The sequence below is a fragment of the Haemorhous mexicanus genome, chromosome 34, assembly GCF_027477595.1.
Source record: "Haemorhous mexicanus isolate bHaeMex1 chromosome 34, bHaeMex1.pri, whole genome shotgun sequence".
NCBI classification, from domain to species: Eukaryota; Metazoa; Chordata; class Aves; order Passeriformes; family Fringillidae; genus Haemorhous; species Haemorhous mexicanus.
The window spans coordinates 962,555-979,221 of record NC_082374.1 but is presented as its reverse complement, the minus strand read 5'-3'; the positions used below and the strand labels follow the sequence as shown (position 1 = coordinate 979,221).

General features: G+C 66.9%; 2 protein-coding genes across 3 annotated transcripts in view; one reads left to right on the top strand and one right to left on the bottom strand.

The window, feature by feature from the left end:
- Positions 1-6,600: 6,600 nt before the first annotated feature.
- On the bottom strand, positions 6,601-10,652 carry LOC132340987 (protein PET100 homolog, mitochondrial). Of its 2 annotated transcripts, none has more exons than XM_059872252.1 (4): positions 10,569-10,652; positions 9,611-9,697; positions 9,037-9,069; positions 6,601-8,160 (listed from the first exon to the last, which is right to left on the bottom strand). In XM_059872252.1, exons 1-4 carry the CDS (start codon positions 10,593-10,595, stop codon positions 8,101-8,103), a joined length of 207 nt encoding a protein of 68 aa, XP_059728235.1. In that variant the 5' UTR covers positions 10,596-10,652; the 3' UTR covers positions 6,601-8,100. The 2 variants fall into 2 exon arrangements, with proteins under 2 accessions (XP_059728235.1, XP_059728233.1); XM_059872250.1 differs by having other exon boundaries at positions 9,611-9,721; positions 10,569-10,624.
- A 142-nt stretch (positions 10,653-10,794) lies between these two features.
- Positions 10,795-16,667, top strand: part of XAB2 (XPA binding protein 2) — a 40,726-nt gene continuing 34,853 nt past the window's right edge. Inside the window, exons 1-2 of the mRNA XM_059872161.1 lie at positions 10,795-11,046; positions 14,928-15,076. Of these exons, the coding sequence (XP_059728144.1) occupies positions 10,819-11,046; positions 14,928-15,076 (377 nt within the window). The 5' untranslated portion in view covers positions 10,795-10,818. The remainder of the gene's footprint in view (positions 11,047-14,927; positions 15,077-16,667) is intronic.

The window sequence follows — 16,667 nt, the reverse complement described above, 5'->3', positions numbered from 1 at the left end:
ACCCCACAGCACCCACCGGGACCCCAGAGCACCCAGAGGAACCCTACAGCACCCATGGGACACCATGGTGACCCCAGAGCCCCCATGGGAACCCCAAAACACCCACGGAGAACCCACAGCACCCATGGGAACCCCACAGCACCCACCGGGACTCACGGACCCCATGGGGACCCCCCAGAGCATCCATGGGACCCCATAGCACCCATGGGAACCCCATGGCGACCCCACAGCACCCACAGCGATCCCACAGCACCCACGGGGACCCCAGAGCACCCATGGGACGCCAGAGCCCCCATAGTGACCCCATGGTGACCCCACAGCACCCACGGGGACCCCACAGCACCCACGGGACCCCGCAGAGCACCCATGGGACCCCAGAGCACCCATAGTGACACCACGGGAACCCCACAGCACCCACGGGACCCCACAGCACCCACGGGGACCCCACAGCACCCACGGGACCTCGCAGAGCACCCATGGGACCCCAGAGCACCCATAGTGACCCCACGGGGACCCCACAGCACCCACCGGACCTCGCAGAGCACCCATGGGACCCCAGAGCACCCATAGTGACCCCATGGTGACCCCACAGCACCCACGAGACCCCACAGCACCCACGGGGACCCCAAAGCACCCACGGGACCCCGCAGAGCACCCATGGGACCCCAGAGCACCCATAGTGACCCCACGGGGACCCCACAGCACCCACGGGACCCCCAGCCCGCAGCATCCGCAGCCGCTGTGCGCACACGCAGCACCCACGGGTGCACCCCCCCGGCACCCACGGGTGCCCCCCCCGGCCCTCCCATTCCCCAATGTCCCCCCCGTCCCCAATGTCCCCCCCTGTCCCTCTGTCCCCCCCCCGTCCCCAATGTCCCCCTCCCCGTCCCCCCTGTCCCCCCTCAGTGTCCCCGCTGTCTCCCCCCTGTCCCACTCCGCACCCCCCCATCTCCACTGTCCCCTCCCCCAATGTCCCCTCCCCGTGTCCGTGTTCCTGCTGTCCCCTTGTCCCCTCCCCGTGTCCCCCCCAATGCCCCTCGTGTCCCTCCCCGTGTCCCCCCCGTCCCCGAGTCGCCCCACTGTCCCCCCCGTCCCCCTGTCCCCGTGCCCCCCTATCCCAGTGTCCCCCCTGTCTCCCCCCGTCCCAGTATCCCCCTCGTCCCCCTGTCCCCGTGTCCCCCCCGTCCCCCCTTTCCCTGTGTCCCCCCCCGTCCCCCGTGTCCCCCCCCGTCCCCGCCTGTCCCTCCCCTGTCCCCCTCCCCCTGTCCCCCCCTGTCCCCGTGTCCCCCCCCCCGTCCCTGTGTCCCTCCCCTGTCCCCGTGTCCCCTCCCTGTCCCCCCCTGTCCCCGTGTCCCCCCCTGTCCCCCCCTGTCCCCAGCCGCCATAAGAGGCCCCGCGGGGGTCGCTCCCCCCACCCGCCATGGCGGCCCCGGGGGGCACCGAGCCCGAGCGCGCCGGAGTGAGGGGGGGCCGGGGGGCAGGGGGGGTTCGGGGGGACCCCCGGGGGGTCTGGGGGCACCCCTGGGGGGGGCTTCGGGTACCCCCAGGGGGATTTGGGGGGTTCGGGGTTATTCTCGGGGGGTTTGGGGTATCGCCGGGGGGGGTTGGGGGCTGCGGGAGGGCACAGGGGTGTCCGGGGGGAACCCCGGGGGGGTTTGGGGGTCCGGGGATACCCCCGGGGGGGTTTGGGGATATCCCTGGAGGGGTTTTGTGGTCTCGGGGGGGCACGGGGGGGGGCGGGGGTACCCCTGGATGTGGTTTGGGGGGTCTGGGGGTACGCCTGAGTGGGTTTTAGAGGTCTGGGGGCACCCGGGGATATCCCGGGGGGGGGGTTGGGGGTGTTCCGGGGGGTTTGGGGTAACCCCGGGGGGGGTTTGGGGTCCGGGGGTATCCCCAGGGGGGGTTTGGGGGTGTCCCGGGGAGTTTGGGGTAACCCCGGGGGGGTTTTGGGGTCCGGGGGTATCCCCAGGGGGGGTTTGGGGGTGTCCCGGGGAGTTTGGGGTAACCCCGGGGGGGTTTTGGGGTCCGGGGATATCCCGGGGGGGTTGGGGGTGTCCCGGGGGGTTTGGGGTAACCCCGGGGGGGGGGTTGGGGTCCGGGGGTATCCCCAGGGGGGTTTGGGGGTGTCCCGGGGAGTTTGGGGTAACCCCGGGGGGGTTTTGGGGTCCGGGGGTATCCCCAGGGGGGGGTTGGGGTGTCCCGGGGAGTTTGGGGTAACTCCAGGGGGGTTTTGGGGGTCCGGGGGTATCCCCAGGGGGTTTTGGGGCATCCCGGGGGATCACCGAGGGCGCCCCCCACATTTGGGGGGGGGGTCACCGGCGGGGGCGGTACAAGGGGGCGGGGCTGCCCTTTGGGGGGGGGGGTCCCAGAGTGGGGGGGTCCCCGGGCAGGAGGGGTTCCCTGGTTTGGGGGGGGGGGGTCTCTGTTTGGGGGGGGTTCCCTTTTTTTGGGAGGGTCCCTCACTCGCTGTCCCCAAAGGGGGGAGGGGGTCCCCCGCGGGGGGTCCCCCGGGCAGGAGGGGTTCCCTGTTTGGGGGTTCCCTGTTTGGGGGGGGGTCCCTGACTCTCTGTTCCCACAGGGGGGGTCTCCGGATGGGGGGTCCCCCTCGGGGGGGTCCCCCGAACAGGAGGGGTTCCCTGTTTGGGGGGGGGGTCCCTGACTCTCTGTTCCCACAGGGGGGGTCTCCGGATGGGGGGTCCCCCTCGGGGGGGTCCCCCGAACAGGAGGGGTTCTTCTCGCTGCTGAGCTCCGTGCAGGGAACGCGCATGGACGAACAGCGCTGCAGCCTGGGCGGGGGCACCGGTGAGGGACAGAGGGACAGAGAGGGGACAGAGAGGGGACAGAGAGGGGACAGAGAGGGGACAGCGGGGACATTGGGACAGAGAGGGGACAGAGAGGGGACAGCGGGGACATTGGGACAGAGAGGGGACAGCGGGGACATTGGGACAGTGGGGACAGAGAGGGGACAGCGGGGACAGCGGGGACATTGGGACAGTGGGGACAGAGAGGGGACAGAGGGGACAGCGGGGACATTGGGACAGAGAGGGGACAGCGGGGACATTGGGCGGGGGCCGGGGGGGACCCGGGGTGTCCCTGCTGTCCCCTGGGTGTCCCACGTGACCCGGGGTGTCCCTGGGCGTCCCCTGGGTGTCCCTGCTGTCCCCTGGGTGTCCCACGTGACCCGGGGTGTCCCTGCTGTCCCCTGGGTGCTCCATGTGACCCGGGGTGTCCCTGGATGTCCCTGCTGTCCCCTGGGTGCCCCATGTGACCCGGTGCCCCCTGGGTGTCCCTGCTGTCCCCTGGATGCCCCCATGGGACCCGGGTGCCCCTGGGTGCCCCCTGTGACACGGATGTCCCCTGGGTGCCCCCTGTGACCCGGGGTGTCCCTGGGTGTCCCCTGGGTGCCCCATGTGACCCGGGGTGTCCCTGGGTGTCCCTGCTGTCCCCTGGATGCCCCCATGGGAACCGGCGTGTCCCTGGTGTCCTTGAGGTGCCCCCATGGGACCCGGGTGCCCCTGGGTGCCCCCTGTGACATGGATGTCCCCTGGGTGTCCCCTGTGACCCGGATGTCCCCTGGGTGCCCCCTGTGACCTGGTTGTCCCTGGGTGTCCCATGTGACCCGGGGTGTCCCTGGGTGTCCCTGCTGTCCCCTGGGTGCCCCACGTGACCCGGGGTGTCCCTGGTGTCCTTGAGGTGCCCCATGGGACCCGGGTGCCCCTGGGTGCCCCCTGTGACATGGATGTCCCTGGGTGCTGCATGTGACCCGGGGTGTCCCTGGATGTCCCCTGGGTGTCCCTGCTGTCCCCTGGGTGCCCCATGTGACCCGGGGTGTCCGTGGATGTCCCCTGGGTGTCCCTGCTGTCCCCTGGATGCCCCCATGGGACCCGGGGTGTCCTTGAGGTGCCCCATGTGACCCGGGGTGTCTCTGGATGTCCCCTGGGTGTCCCTGCTGTCTCCTGGGTGCCCTATGTGACCCGGGGTGTCTCTGGGTGTCCCTGCTGTCCCCTGGGTGCCCCCTGTGACCCCCCCCCCGCCATGGCAGGAGGAGGGGGCGCGGAGCCGCCGCCCCCCGAGCTGGCCTCGCTGCTGGACATGGTGGCGAGCTCGCAGGGCCGCAGGATGGACGAGCAGAGACTGCCCGTGCCCCGCCTGCCCGGCTTCGGCTCGGGGGGCGCGCAGGTGGGCACCGGGGCACGGGGGGGGGTAACGGGGGGGGGCACAGGTGGGGTACCGGGGGGACACAGGTGGGCACTGGTGGGGCTTCGGCTCGGGGGGCGCGCAGGTGGGCACCGGGGCACGGGGGGTCCGGGGAGGGCACAGGTGGGTGCTGGGGGGGTACCGGGGGTTATCTGGGGGGCTTCGGCTCGGGGGGCGAGCAGGTGGGCACCGGGACACGGGGGGTCCGGGGAGGGCACAGGTGGGTGCTGGGGGGGTACCGGGGGTTATCTGGGGGGGCTTCGGCTCGGGGGGCGCGCATGTGGGCACCGGGGCACGGGGGGGGTAACGGGGGGGGGCACAGGTGGGGTACCGTGGGGACACAGGTGGGCACCGGTGGGGCTTCGGCTCGGAGGGGGCACAGGTGGGCACCGGGGCACGGGGGGTCCGGGGAGGGCACAGGTGGGTGCTGGGGGGTACCGGGGGTTACCTGGGGGGCTTCGGCTCGGGGGGCGAGCAGGTGGGCACCGGGACACGGGGGGTCCGGGGAGGGCACAGGTGGGCACCGGGGGTTACCTGGGGGGCTTCGGCTCGGGGGGCGCGCAGGTGGGCACCGGGGCACGGGGGGGGCCGGGGAGGGCACAGGTGGGGTACCGGGGGTTATCTGGGGGGGCTTCGGCTCGGGGGGCGAGCAGGTGGGCACCGGGGCACGGGGGGGGGGCCGGAGAGGGCACAGGTGGGCACCGGGGGTTACCTGGGGGGCTTCGGCTCGGGGGGCGAGCAGGTGGGCACCGGGGCACGGGGGGGGGCCGGGGAGGGCACAGGTGGGCACCAGGGGTTACCTGGGGGGCTTCGGCTCGGGGGGCGAGCAGGTGGGCACTGGGGGCACGCGGGGGGTAACGGGGGGGGGCACAGGTGGGGTACCGGGGGGACACAGGTGGGCACCGGGGGCCTTCGGCTCAGAGGGGGCACAGGTGGCCACCGGGGGAGGGGGCACAGGTGGGCACCGGGGGTCTTTGGTAGGGGGGTGGGCACGGCGGGGTCTGTGAGAGCACCAGGAATTCGGGGAGGGGGCACAGGGCGGGGGGGGGGGAGGTCCAGGCCTGGGGTGGAGGGGCACCCACAGGGGTCCAGAGGCTCTTGGGGACATCGGGGGGGGCACTGGGGGCATTTGGGGACACCAGGAGGGGGGGCATTAGGGCTGGGGGCACCCCGTGAGTGCCCCTCCCCCTGTCCCCGCAGGACTGAGCCCCCCGGACCCCCCTGGATGCCCCCCCGGAAGCCCCCGCTGCCCCCCCGGACCCTCCTGGACCCCCCCCCCGCTGCCCCCGGCCCCGCCCCTCCCCTGCTGTGTCCCCAATAAACCCCCGAGCACATGGGGTGGCACAGCGCGGGGACACTGGGGACACGGGGGGGGCACCAGGGGTGGCACCAGGGCTGGCACGGAGCGGGGACACTGGGGACACGGGGGGCACCGGGGCTGGCATAGAGTGGGGACACAGGGGGGGCACCGGGGGTGACACAGCGCAGGTACACTGGGGGGCACCGAGGCTGGCACTGGGGCTGGCACAGCGTGGGGACATTGGGGACACTGGGGGGACCCCGGGGGTGACATAGAGTGGGGACACTGGGGACACAGGGGGCACCGGGGGTGGCACCAGGGCTGGCACAGAGCGGGAACACTGGGGACACAGGGGGTGGCACTGGGGCTGGCACCTGGGCTGGCACAGCGCGGGGACATTGGGGACACGGGGGGTGGCACTGGGCTGGCTGGCACCGGGGCTGGCACAGCGTGGGGACATTGGGGACACGGGGGGTGGCACCAGGGCTGGCACAGAGCGGGGACATTGGGGACACAGAGGGACACCGGGAGGGGGCACAGTGTGGGGACATTGGGGACACTGGGGGTGGCACCGGGGCTGGCACAGCATGGGGACATTGGGGACACAGAGGGGCACCGGGGCTGGCACAGCGTGGGGACATTGGGGACACGGGGGGGCACCGGGGCTGGCACAGCATGGGGACATTGGGGACACAGGGGGGTCACAGAGCGGAGACATTGGGGATGGGGGGTGGCACTGAGGGTGGCACTGGGGCTGGCACAGCACAGGGACATTGGGGACATGGGGGGCACCGGGGGTGGCACTGGGCAGGGACATTGGGGACATGATGGGGGGGACGCCGGGGGTGACACCCGTGAGGACACTGGGGACAGGGGGTTGGCACCTGGGGTGGCAATGGAGTTGGCACCAGGCTGTCACACCGCAGGGACAGCGGGGACATGGGGTGGCACCGGCCATGCGTGACACTCATGGGGACTTTGGGGACAGGGGGGTGGCACCAAGGGTGGCACTGGGCAAGGGGGTGACACTGGGGGTGGCACTGGGCAGAGGGTGGCACTGACACCTCTGGGGGTGGCACCAAGAGATGCCCACAGCACTCAGGTGACATTAAGTGACACAGGACGCCCGTGGGGGTGGCACCAGGGGACACCAAGGGGCACAGGTGGCACTAAGAGATGGCAGTGCCACCCTGGGGACACCCTGGGGACACCCTGCGGGCAGTGCCAGCGCCGTTTATTGGGGTGGGGACAGCCAGGGGTGGCACGTGTCCCAAAACATGTCCCTGAGGCGTCACACACGCGTCACACACGCGTCACACGTGTCCCCAGCAGCACAGGACACGGGGGGGGGCCACGTGGCCATGGTGGCATCAGGCGAGGGCACATGTCCCCTGTGCCACCGCCACGGGCACAGCCCTGGCCACGGGTGGCCTCAGCGGTGACAGCGAGTGACAGCGAGTGCTGCCACTGTCAGTGACACGGCCACAGCAAGTGACATCAGTCATTGTCATTGTCCCTCCTGTCGGCAACGTCGTCACAGCGCGACACCGGCTGCTGTCACTGTCCCCTCTGTCACCAATGCTGTCACAGCGTGTGACACCGGCTGCTGTCACTGTCCCCTCTGTCACCAACGCTGTCACAGCGAGTGACACCGGCTGCTGTCACTGTCCCCTCTGTCACCAATGCTGTCACAGCGAGTGACACCGGCTGCTGTCACTGTCCCCTCTGTCACCAACGCTGTCACAGTGATGCCATCGATGCCATCAGCTGTCATCACACGTCCCCTTTGTCACCAACAGTCACAGCGAGTGACACCGGCTGTTGTCCCCTGTGTCACCAGCATGGTCACAGTGATGCCATCGGGTGCTGCCACTGTCCCCTGTCACCAACACGGTCACAGTGTGTGACACTCACCGCTGTCCCTTCTGTCACCAACACCACAGGAACACTGGCTGCTGTCACTGTCCCCTGTCACCAACAACGTCACAGCGATGCCATCAGCTGCTGTCACTGTCCCCTCTGTCACCAACACAGCCATGGTGACAGACCAGGTCGTGCCCACAGTGACACAGGGCTGCCACGTGTCCCCTTGGTCACCAATGCCACAGAGCGATGGCACCAGGACGCTGCCAGGTGTCCCCTCTGTCACCAGCGCTGTCACAGCGATGCCATTGGGGGCTGTCACTGTCCCCTCTGTCACCAGCGCGGGGGTGGCACTGGTGTCCTGGCGTGCCCACGGTGACAGGGCAGTGCCAGATGTGCCCCGTGTCACCACCAGGGCCACGGTGCCACTGTCACAGCGTGGCCACATTGAGCCAGTGGAGTGTCCCCTCTGTCACCACCGTGTCCCCTCTGCCAGTGCTGTGACCCTGCCATGTTCCACGGGTGGCTGTGTGTCCCCACCGTGTCCCCTCTGTCACTGCTGTGTCCCTGCTGTCACCGTGTCCCCGCTGTCACCACCGTGTCCCACAGGTGGCTGTGTGTCCCTGCTGTCCCTGCTGTGTCCCACGGTGGCCGTGTCCCCGCTGTCCCCTCACGCCGGTGTCCCTTGGTGGCTGTGTCCCCTGGGTGGCCGTGTGTCCCACGGTGTCCCCGCTGTCCCCTCACGCCTGGGTCCCCTTCCTCTCCCGCAGCCGCTGCTTCAGCTCAGCCATGGCCTGGCGCTGGGGACACAGGGACAGTGAGGGGACACAGGGACAGTGAGGGGACACAGGGACAGGGACAGTGAGGGGACAGGGACACAGGGACACAGGGACAGGGACAGCAAGGGGACGGGGACACAGGGACAGGGACACAGGTACAGTGAGGGGACAGGAACAGAAAAGACAAGGTCAGTGACACACGGGCAGGGACACAGGGACAGGGACAGTGAGGGGACAGGGACATGGACACAGGGACAGCGACACAGGGACAGGGACAGCGAGGGGACAGGGACACAGGGACACAGGGACACAGGGACAGTGGCACAGGGACAGTGGGGGGACAGGGACACAGGGACACAGACACAGGGACAGTGACACAGGGGCAGTGAGGGGACAGGGACACAGGGACAGGGACACAGGGACAGTGAGGGGACAGGGACAGGGACACAGGGACAGGGACAGCGAGGGGACAGGGACAGTGAGGGGACAGGGACAGGGACACAGGGACAGGGACAGCGAGGGGACAGGGACAGTGAGGGGACAGGGACACAGGGACACAGGGACAGTGAGGGGACAGGGACACAGGGACAGAGACAGGGATGGGGACAGGGACAGAAGGGACAGGGACACAGGGACAGAGACAGGGATGGGGACAGGGACAGAAGGGACAGGGACACAGGACAAGGTCAGTGAGCAGGGACAGGGGGACAGGGAGAGGGACAGAGAAACAGACACAGGACAGGGACAGAGGACACAGACACAGGCTCAGGGGACAGCAGGGGACACAAGGTGGCACCAGGAGTGCCCCCTGTGTGTCCTCCCTGTCCCCCCCTCACTGCCCCGTGTGGCAGGGGACATTGGGGACATTGGGGACAGTTGGGGACATTGGGGTCTCACCCGTTCCGGAGTGTCCGGCGGGAAAATCTCCCTCTGCAAAGAGAGCGCGTCAGGGGAGGGGACAGCCACCACAGCAGGGGACCCAGGTGTCCCCAGCCACCCCCAGGGGTCCCTGCAGTGCCCCCAGGGTGTCCCCAGCTGTCCCCAGGGTGTCCCACGTGTCCCCAAGTGTCCCCAGGTGTCCCTGCAGTGTCCCCAGGGTGTCCCACGTGTCCCCAAGTGTGTCCCACATTTCCCAAAGTGTCCCCAGGTGTCCCTGCAGTGCCCCCAGGGCGTCCCCAGCTGTCCCAGATGTCCCCAGGGTGTCCCACGTGTCCCCAGGTGTCCCTTCAGTGTCCCCAGCCACCCCCAGGTGTGTCCCAGGGTGTCCCCAGGGCTGTCCCAGAGTTTCCCAGCTACCCCCAGGGTGTCCCAGGTGTGTCCCCAGCCACCCCAGCTGCCCCAGGGCGTCCCCAGGTGTCACAGATGTCCCCAGGTGTGCCCAACTGTTCCCAGCTGTTCCCAGGGGTGTCCCCAGGGGTGCCCCCGGTGTCCCCAGGTGTCCTCAGGGGTGTCCCCAGGTGTCCCCGCCCACCTTGCGGTCGATCACGTGACGCTGGAAGAGCTCGGCCTGGTTGGAGACCCAGAACACGGCCACGGGGAAGGACAGGTACAGACACATCTGGGACAGGGACACCTGTGTCACCTGTGAGTCACCTGTGTCACCTACCCTGTCACCTGTGTCACACCTGTGCCACCCCCCAGACCCAGAACACGGCCACGGGGAAGGACAGGTACAGACACATCTGGGACAGGGACACCTGTGTCACCTCCCCTGTCACCTGTGTCACCTACCCTGTCACCTGCGTCACACCTGTGCCACCCCCCAGACCCAGAACACGGCCACGGGGAAGGACAGGTACAGACACATCTGGGACAGGGACACCTGTGTCACCTGTGTCACACCTGTGTCACCTCCCCTGTCACCTGTGTCACACCCGTCACCTCCCTTGTGTCACACCTGTGTCACCCCCCAGACCCAGAACACGGCCACGGGGAAGGACAGGTACAGACACATCTGCGACAGGGACACCTGTGTCACCTGTGTCACCTCCCTGTCACCTGTGTCACACCTGTGTCACACCTGTGTCACACCTGTGTCACACCTCTGTCATCCCTGTCACGCCCCCCCAGACCCAGAACACGGCCACGAGGAAGGACAGACGGACACATCTGGGACAGGGACACCTGTGTCACTTGTGTCACCTGCCAGTCACCTGTGTCACACCTGTGTCACACCTGTGTCACACCTGTTCTCCTCCCTCATTCCCGTTCCCATCCCCGATCCCATTCCCGTTCTCCCGTTCCCGTTATCCCCTTATCCCCCCTCGGTTCCCATTCCCGTTCCCATTCCCATTCTCGTTCTCCCATTCCCGTTCCCATTCCCGTTATCCCGATCCCGTTCCCATTCCCGTTCCCACTCCCGTTATCGCTTTATCCCGATATCCCGCTCTCCCACTCCCCCGTTCCCGTTCCCGCCCCTCCCCCCGCACCCTCAGGATCTCCAACTTCACCCCCATGGCTCCTCCAGGCCCCCCGCGCTTCCGGCTCCGCCAACCCCGCAACACCGTTAAAGCCCATTGGCCGCACCTCCAGCACCGCCGCATTCTATTGGCTGAGCGCGGCGCTGAGGGGGCGGAGCGAAGGAGCGGTTTGGCCAATGAGAAGGGAGCGCGGGAAGGACGGAAGCGGAAGCGCCGGAAGTGCCTGCGGCGCGCCGGAAGTGCGAGAGCGCGCGGGAAAATGGCGGCGACTGAGGCGGAGATGGTGGCGCGGGAGGAGCCGCCGGGAGCGGCCCCGGGAGCGGCAGCGGGAGCGGAGCCCGGCCCGGAGCAGCAGCCGGGAGCCATGGCGGAGCCGGGGGCGATGGCGGAGCCCAGGCCGGTAGCGGGGCCGGCGGGGAAAGCGGGGCCCGCAGCGGTGGCGGATCCCGGAGCGGGGCCGGGCCCGGAGCGGCCGGAGCTGTGCTTTGTGAGTGCGGGGCTGTCGGCTCCTGTCACCTCATGTCACCCCCTGTCACCTCCTATCCATTCCTGTCACCTCCTGTCTTCTCCTGTCTTCACGTGTTGTCACCTTCTGTCCCCTCCTGTCATCTCTTGTCCCCTCCTGTCCCCATCGCTGTCCCCATTGCTGTCTCCATCTGTGTCCCCTCATGTCCCCATTGCTGTCTCTTCCTGTTACCTCCTGTCCCATCCCTGTCACCCCTCTGTCCCCTCCTGTCCCATCCCTGTCCTCTCCAGTGTCCCTGTCCCCATCCCCCCCGCCACGTTTCTGTGTCCCTGTCCCCTCTCATGTCCCCATGTCCCTGTCCCTTGTTCTCAAGTCCCGTCCCCATGTCCCTGTCCCCTCCTGTCCCCATTCCCTCTCCAGGCCCTTTGTCCCCAGCATTTCCCATGTCTGTATCCCCTCTGTCCCTTCTCACGTGCCCAACCTTGTCCCGTGTCCCTGTCCCCTCTCGTGTCCCCATGTCCCTGTGCCACCTTGTCCCTGTCACCCCTGGCTCTGTCACCTCCTGCTGGCGCTCTGTGCTTTGTGCCATTTCCCTGTCCCCTCGCTGTCCCTGTCCCCTCTGTGTCCCTGTCCCCTTCCTGTCCCTGTCCCTGTCCCCTCCATGTCCCTGTCCCCTCTCCCTCTGTCACTGCGGGGTTCTGTCCCATCCCCTCCCCCCATCCTGGTCCTTTTGTCCCCCTCAGCTGTCCCTGCTGTCCCCTGAGTCCAGGAGGAAGTGCCCTGTGCTGTGTGTCCCCTGTCCCATGTCCCTGTCCCCATCCATGTCCCTGTCCTTGTGTCCCCTGTCCCCATCCCTGTGTCCCACGAGGTGGAGCTTTCCCCTGTCCCCAGACGTGTCTCCTGACTGTCCCCATGTCCCCAGTGTCCCCTCAGGAGGATGAGGAGGAGGAGCTGTCCCCTGAGGGTCCTCAATGTCCCCCCAGTGTCCCCCCAATGTCCCCCCAGGAGGAAGAGGAGGTGCAGCATGAGGAAGAGCTGTCCCTGTGTGTGTCCCCAGTGTCCCCTCAATGTCCCCAATGTCCCCAATGCAGGAGGAAGAGGACGTGCAGCACGAGGAAGAGCTGTCCCTGTGTGTGTCCCCAGTGTCCCCTCAATGTCCCCAATGTCCCCAATGCAGGAAGAGGAGGTGCAGCACGAGGAAGAGCTGTCCATGTGTGTGTCCCCAGTGTCCCCTCAATGTCCCCAATGTCCCCCCAGGAGGAAGAGGAGGTGCAGCGCGAGGAAGAGCTGTCCCTGTGTGTGTCCCCAATGTCCCCTCAATGTCCCCAATGTCCCCAATGCAGGAGGAAGAGGAGGTGCAGCACGAGGAAGAGCTGTCCCTGTGTGTGTCCCCAGTGTCCCCTCAATGTCCCCAATGTCCCCCCAGGAGGAAGAGGAGGTGCAGCACGAGGAAGAGCTGTCCCTGTGTGTGTCCCCAATGTCCCCTCAATGTCCCCAATGTCCCCAATGCAGGAGGAAGAGGAGGTGCAGCACGAGGAAGAGCTGTCCCTGTGTGTGTCCCCAGTGTCCCCCCAATGTCCCCAATGCAGGAGGAAGAGGAGGTGCAGCACGAGGAAGAGCTGTCCCTGTGTGTGTCCCCAATGTCCCCTCAATGTCCCCAATGTCCCCAATGCAGGAGGAAGAGGAGGTGCAGCACGAGGAAGAGCTGTCCCTGTGTGTGTCCCCAGTGTCCCCTCAATGTCCCCAATGTCCCCAATGCAGGAGGAAGAGGAGGTGCAGCACGAGGAAGAGCTGTCCTTGTGTGTCCCCAATGTCCCCTCAATGTCCCCAATGCAGGAGGAAGAGGAGGTGCAGCACGAGGAAGAGCTGTCCCTGTGTGTCCCCAGTGTCCCCTCAATGTCCCCAATGTCCCCCCAGGAGGAAGAGGAGGTGCAGCACGAGGAAGAGCTGTCCCTGTGTGTGTCCCCAGTGTCCCCTCAATGTCCCCAATGTCCCCCCAGGAGGAAGAGGAGGTGCAGCACGAGGAAGAGCTGTCCCTGTGTGTGTCCCCAATGTCCCCTCAATGTCCCCAATGTCCCCCCAGGAGGAAGAGGAGGTGCAGCACGAGGAAGAGTTGTCCCTATGTGTCCCCAGTGTCCCCTCAATGTCCCCAATGTCCCCCCAGGAGGAAGAGGAGGTGCAGCACGAGGAAGAGCTGTCCCTGTGTGTCCCCAGTGTCCCCTCAGTGTCCCCAATGTCCCCAATGCAGGAGGAAGAGGAGGTGCAGCACGAGGAAGAGCTGTCCATGTGTGTGTCCCCAGTGTCCCCTCAATGTCCCCAATGTCCCCCCAGGAGGAAGAGGAGGTGCAGCGCGAGGAAGAGCTGTCCCTGTGTGTGTCCCCAATGTCCCCTCAATGTCCCCAATGTCCCCAATGCAGGAGGAAGAGGAGGTGCAGCACGAGGAAGAGCTGTCCCTGTGTGTGTCCCCAGTGTCCCCTCAATGTCCCCAATGTCCCCCCAGGAGGAAGAGGAGGTGCAGCACGAGGAAGAGCTGTCCCTGTGTGTGTCCCCAATGTCCCCTCAATGTCCCCAATGTCCCCAATGCAGGAGGAAGAGGAGGTGCAGCACGAGGAAGAGCTGTCCCTGTGTGTGTCCCCAGTGTCCCCCCAATGTCCCCAATGCAGGAGGAAGAGGAGGTGCAGCACGAGGAAGAGCTGTCCCTGTGTGTGTCCCCAATGTCCCCTCAATGTCCCCAATGTCCCCAATGCAGGAGGAAGAGGAGGTGCAGCACGAGGAAGAGCTGTCCCTGTGTGTGTCCCCAGTGTCCCCTCAATGTCCCCAATGTCCCCAATGCAGGAGGAAGAGGAGGTGCAGCACGAGGAAGAGCTGTCCTTGTGTGTCCCCAATGTCCCCTCAATGTCCCCAATGCAGGAGGAAGAGGAGGTGCAGCACGAGGAAGAGCTGTCCCTGTGTGTCCCCAGTGTCCCCTCAATGTCCCCAATGTCCCCCCAGGAGGAAGAGGAGGTGCAGCACGAGGAAGAGCTGTCCCTGTGTGTGTCCCCAGTGTCCCCTCAATGTCCCCAATGTCCCCCCAGGAGGAAGAGGAGGTGCAGCACGAGGAAGAGCTGTCCCTGTGTGTGTCCCCAATGTCCCCTCAATGTCCCCAATGTCCCCCCAGGAGGAAGAGGAGGTGCAGCACGAGGAAGAGTTGTCCCTATGTGTCCCCAGTGTCCCCTCAATGTCCCCAATGTCCCCCCAGGAGGAAGAGGAGGTGCAGCACGAGGAAGAGCTGTCCCTGTGTGTCCCCAGTGTCCCCTCAGTGTCCCCAATGTCCCCCCAGGAGGAAGAGGAGGTGCAGCACGAGGAAGAGCTGTCCCTGTGTGTGTCCCCAGTGTCCCCTCAATGTCCCCAATGTCCCCCCAGGAGGAAGAGGAGGTGCACACGAGGAAGAGCTGTCCCTGTGTGTCCCCAGTGTCCCCCCAATGTCCCCCCAGGAGGAAGAGGAGGTGCAGCACGAGGAAGAGGAGGTGCAGCACGAGGAAGAGCTGTCCCTGTGTGTGTCCCCAGTGTCCCCTCAATGTCCCCAATGTCCCCCCAGGAGGAAGAGGAGGTGCACACGAGGAAGAGCTGTCCATGTGTGTGTCCCCAGTGTCCCCTCAATGTCCCCAATGTCCCCCCAGGAGGAAGAGGAGGTGCAGCACGAGGAAGAGCTGTCCCTGTGTGTGTCCCCAGTGTCCCCCCAATGTCCCCAATGCAGGAGGAAGAGGAGGTGCAGCACGAGGAAGAGCTGTCCCTGTGTGTGTCCCCAATGTCCCCTCAATGTCCCCAATGTCCCCCCAGGAGGAAGAGGAGGTGCAGCACGAGGAAGAGCTGTCCCTGTGTGTGTCCCCAGTGTCCCCTCAATGTCCCCAATGTCCCCCCAGGAGGAAGAGGAGGTGCAGCACGAGGAAGAGCTGCTCAGGAACCCCTTCTCGGTGCGGGGCTGGCTCAGGTACGCCCAGGCCCGGCAGCGCGGGCCCCGCCCCCGCCTCAACCAGATCTACGAGAGAGCCCTGAGGGAGCTGCCCGGCAGGTACGGGCACCTGGGCACACCTGGGCAGGGCTGGGGGCACCTGGGATACACCTGTGGGCACCTGGGGGGGCTGGGGGGCACCTGGGATACACCTGTGGGCACCTGGGGGGGCTGGGGGCACCTGGGATACACCTGTGGGCACCTGGGGGGGCTGGGGGGCACCTGGGATACACCTGTGGGCACCTGGGGGGGCTGGGGGCACCTGGGATACACCTGTGGGCACCTGGGGGGGCTGGGGGCACCTGGGGCACACCTGTGGGCACCTGGGATACATCTGCAATACACCTGGGGACACCTGGGGCACACCTGTGGGCACCTGGGATACATCTGCAATACACCTGGGGACACCTGGGATACACCTGAGGGCACCTGGGATACATCTGCAATACACCTGGGGGCACCTGGGGCACACCTGTGGGCACCTGGGATACACCTGAGACCACCTGGGGGGGCTGGGGGCATCTGGGTTACACCTGTGGGCACCTGGGATACATCTGCAATACACCTGTGGGCACCTTGGATACATCTGCAATACACCTGGGGACACCTGGGCATACCTGGAGGGCACTGGTGACACCTGGGGGCTGCTGGGATACACCCAGCGGTGCTGGAAATACACCTGGGCACACCTGGGGGGCACCTGGAATACACCTGGGGGCACCTGGGCGTACTTGGCAGACATCTGGGTTTCACCTGAATGCACCTGGGGGCAGCTGGGCACACCTGGAGGCACCTGGGATACACCTGGGGGCTCTGGAAGTACACCTGGGCACACCTGAGGGGCACCTGGAATATACTCGGGCACACCTGGGATACACCTGGAGGCAGTTGGGCACACCTAGGGGCACCTGGAAGCACCTGGGATGCACCTGGGCACACCTGGGGGGCACCTGGAATGCATGTGAGGGCACCTGAGCACACCTGGGAGCAGCTGGGATACACCTGGGCACACCTGGGCACCAGAGGTCCACCTGGAAGGCACAGGGAGCTTTGGGGGCTCACCTGGGCATGCTTGGGGGGCACCTGGGGGGCACAGGGAGCACCTGAGTGCCCTGGTGGGGGCAGGTAGGGCCCTGCTGTGTCCCCTCGTGGGGACAGGGACACCTGGGGTCCTCTCAGGTGACAGCAGGTGACAGGGGCTGGCCCAGGTGATGGGTGGCACCTGTGGCTGGGCGTGGTTATTGTGATTGGGGTGGCACAGGTGACAGGAGTGGCACAGGTAACAGGAGTGACATGGGTGACGTAGGTGACAGGGGTACCACAGGTCAGGGGGTGGCCCCAGTGACAGGGCAGTGGGGGTGGCACAGGTGACAGGAGTGTCCCCAGTGCCAGGTGACCCAGGTGCCACCTGTGTCACCTGTCACCAGTTCCAAGCTGTGGTACCAGTACCTGTGACAGGGGTGACAGGGGTGTCAGAGGTGCCAGGTGACCCTGGTGACAGGTGACATGGCTGTCCCTGGTCCCCAGTTACAAGCTGTGGTACCAGTACCTGTGGCAAGTGTGACAGGGGTGTCAGGGATGTCAGTGACACTGCTGCCAGGTGTGCCGGGTGACAGGTGTGTCCCCTCCCTAGTTACAAGCTGTGGTACCA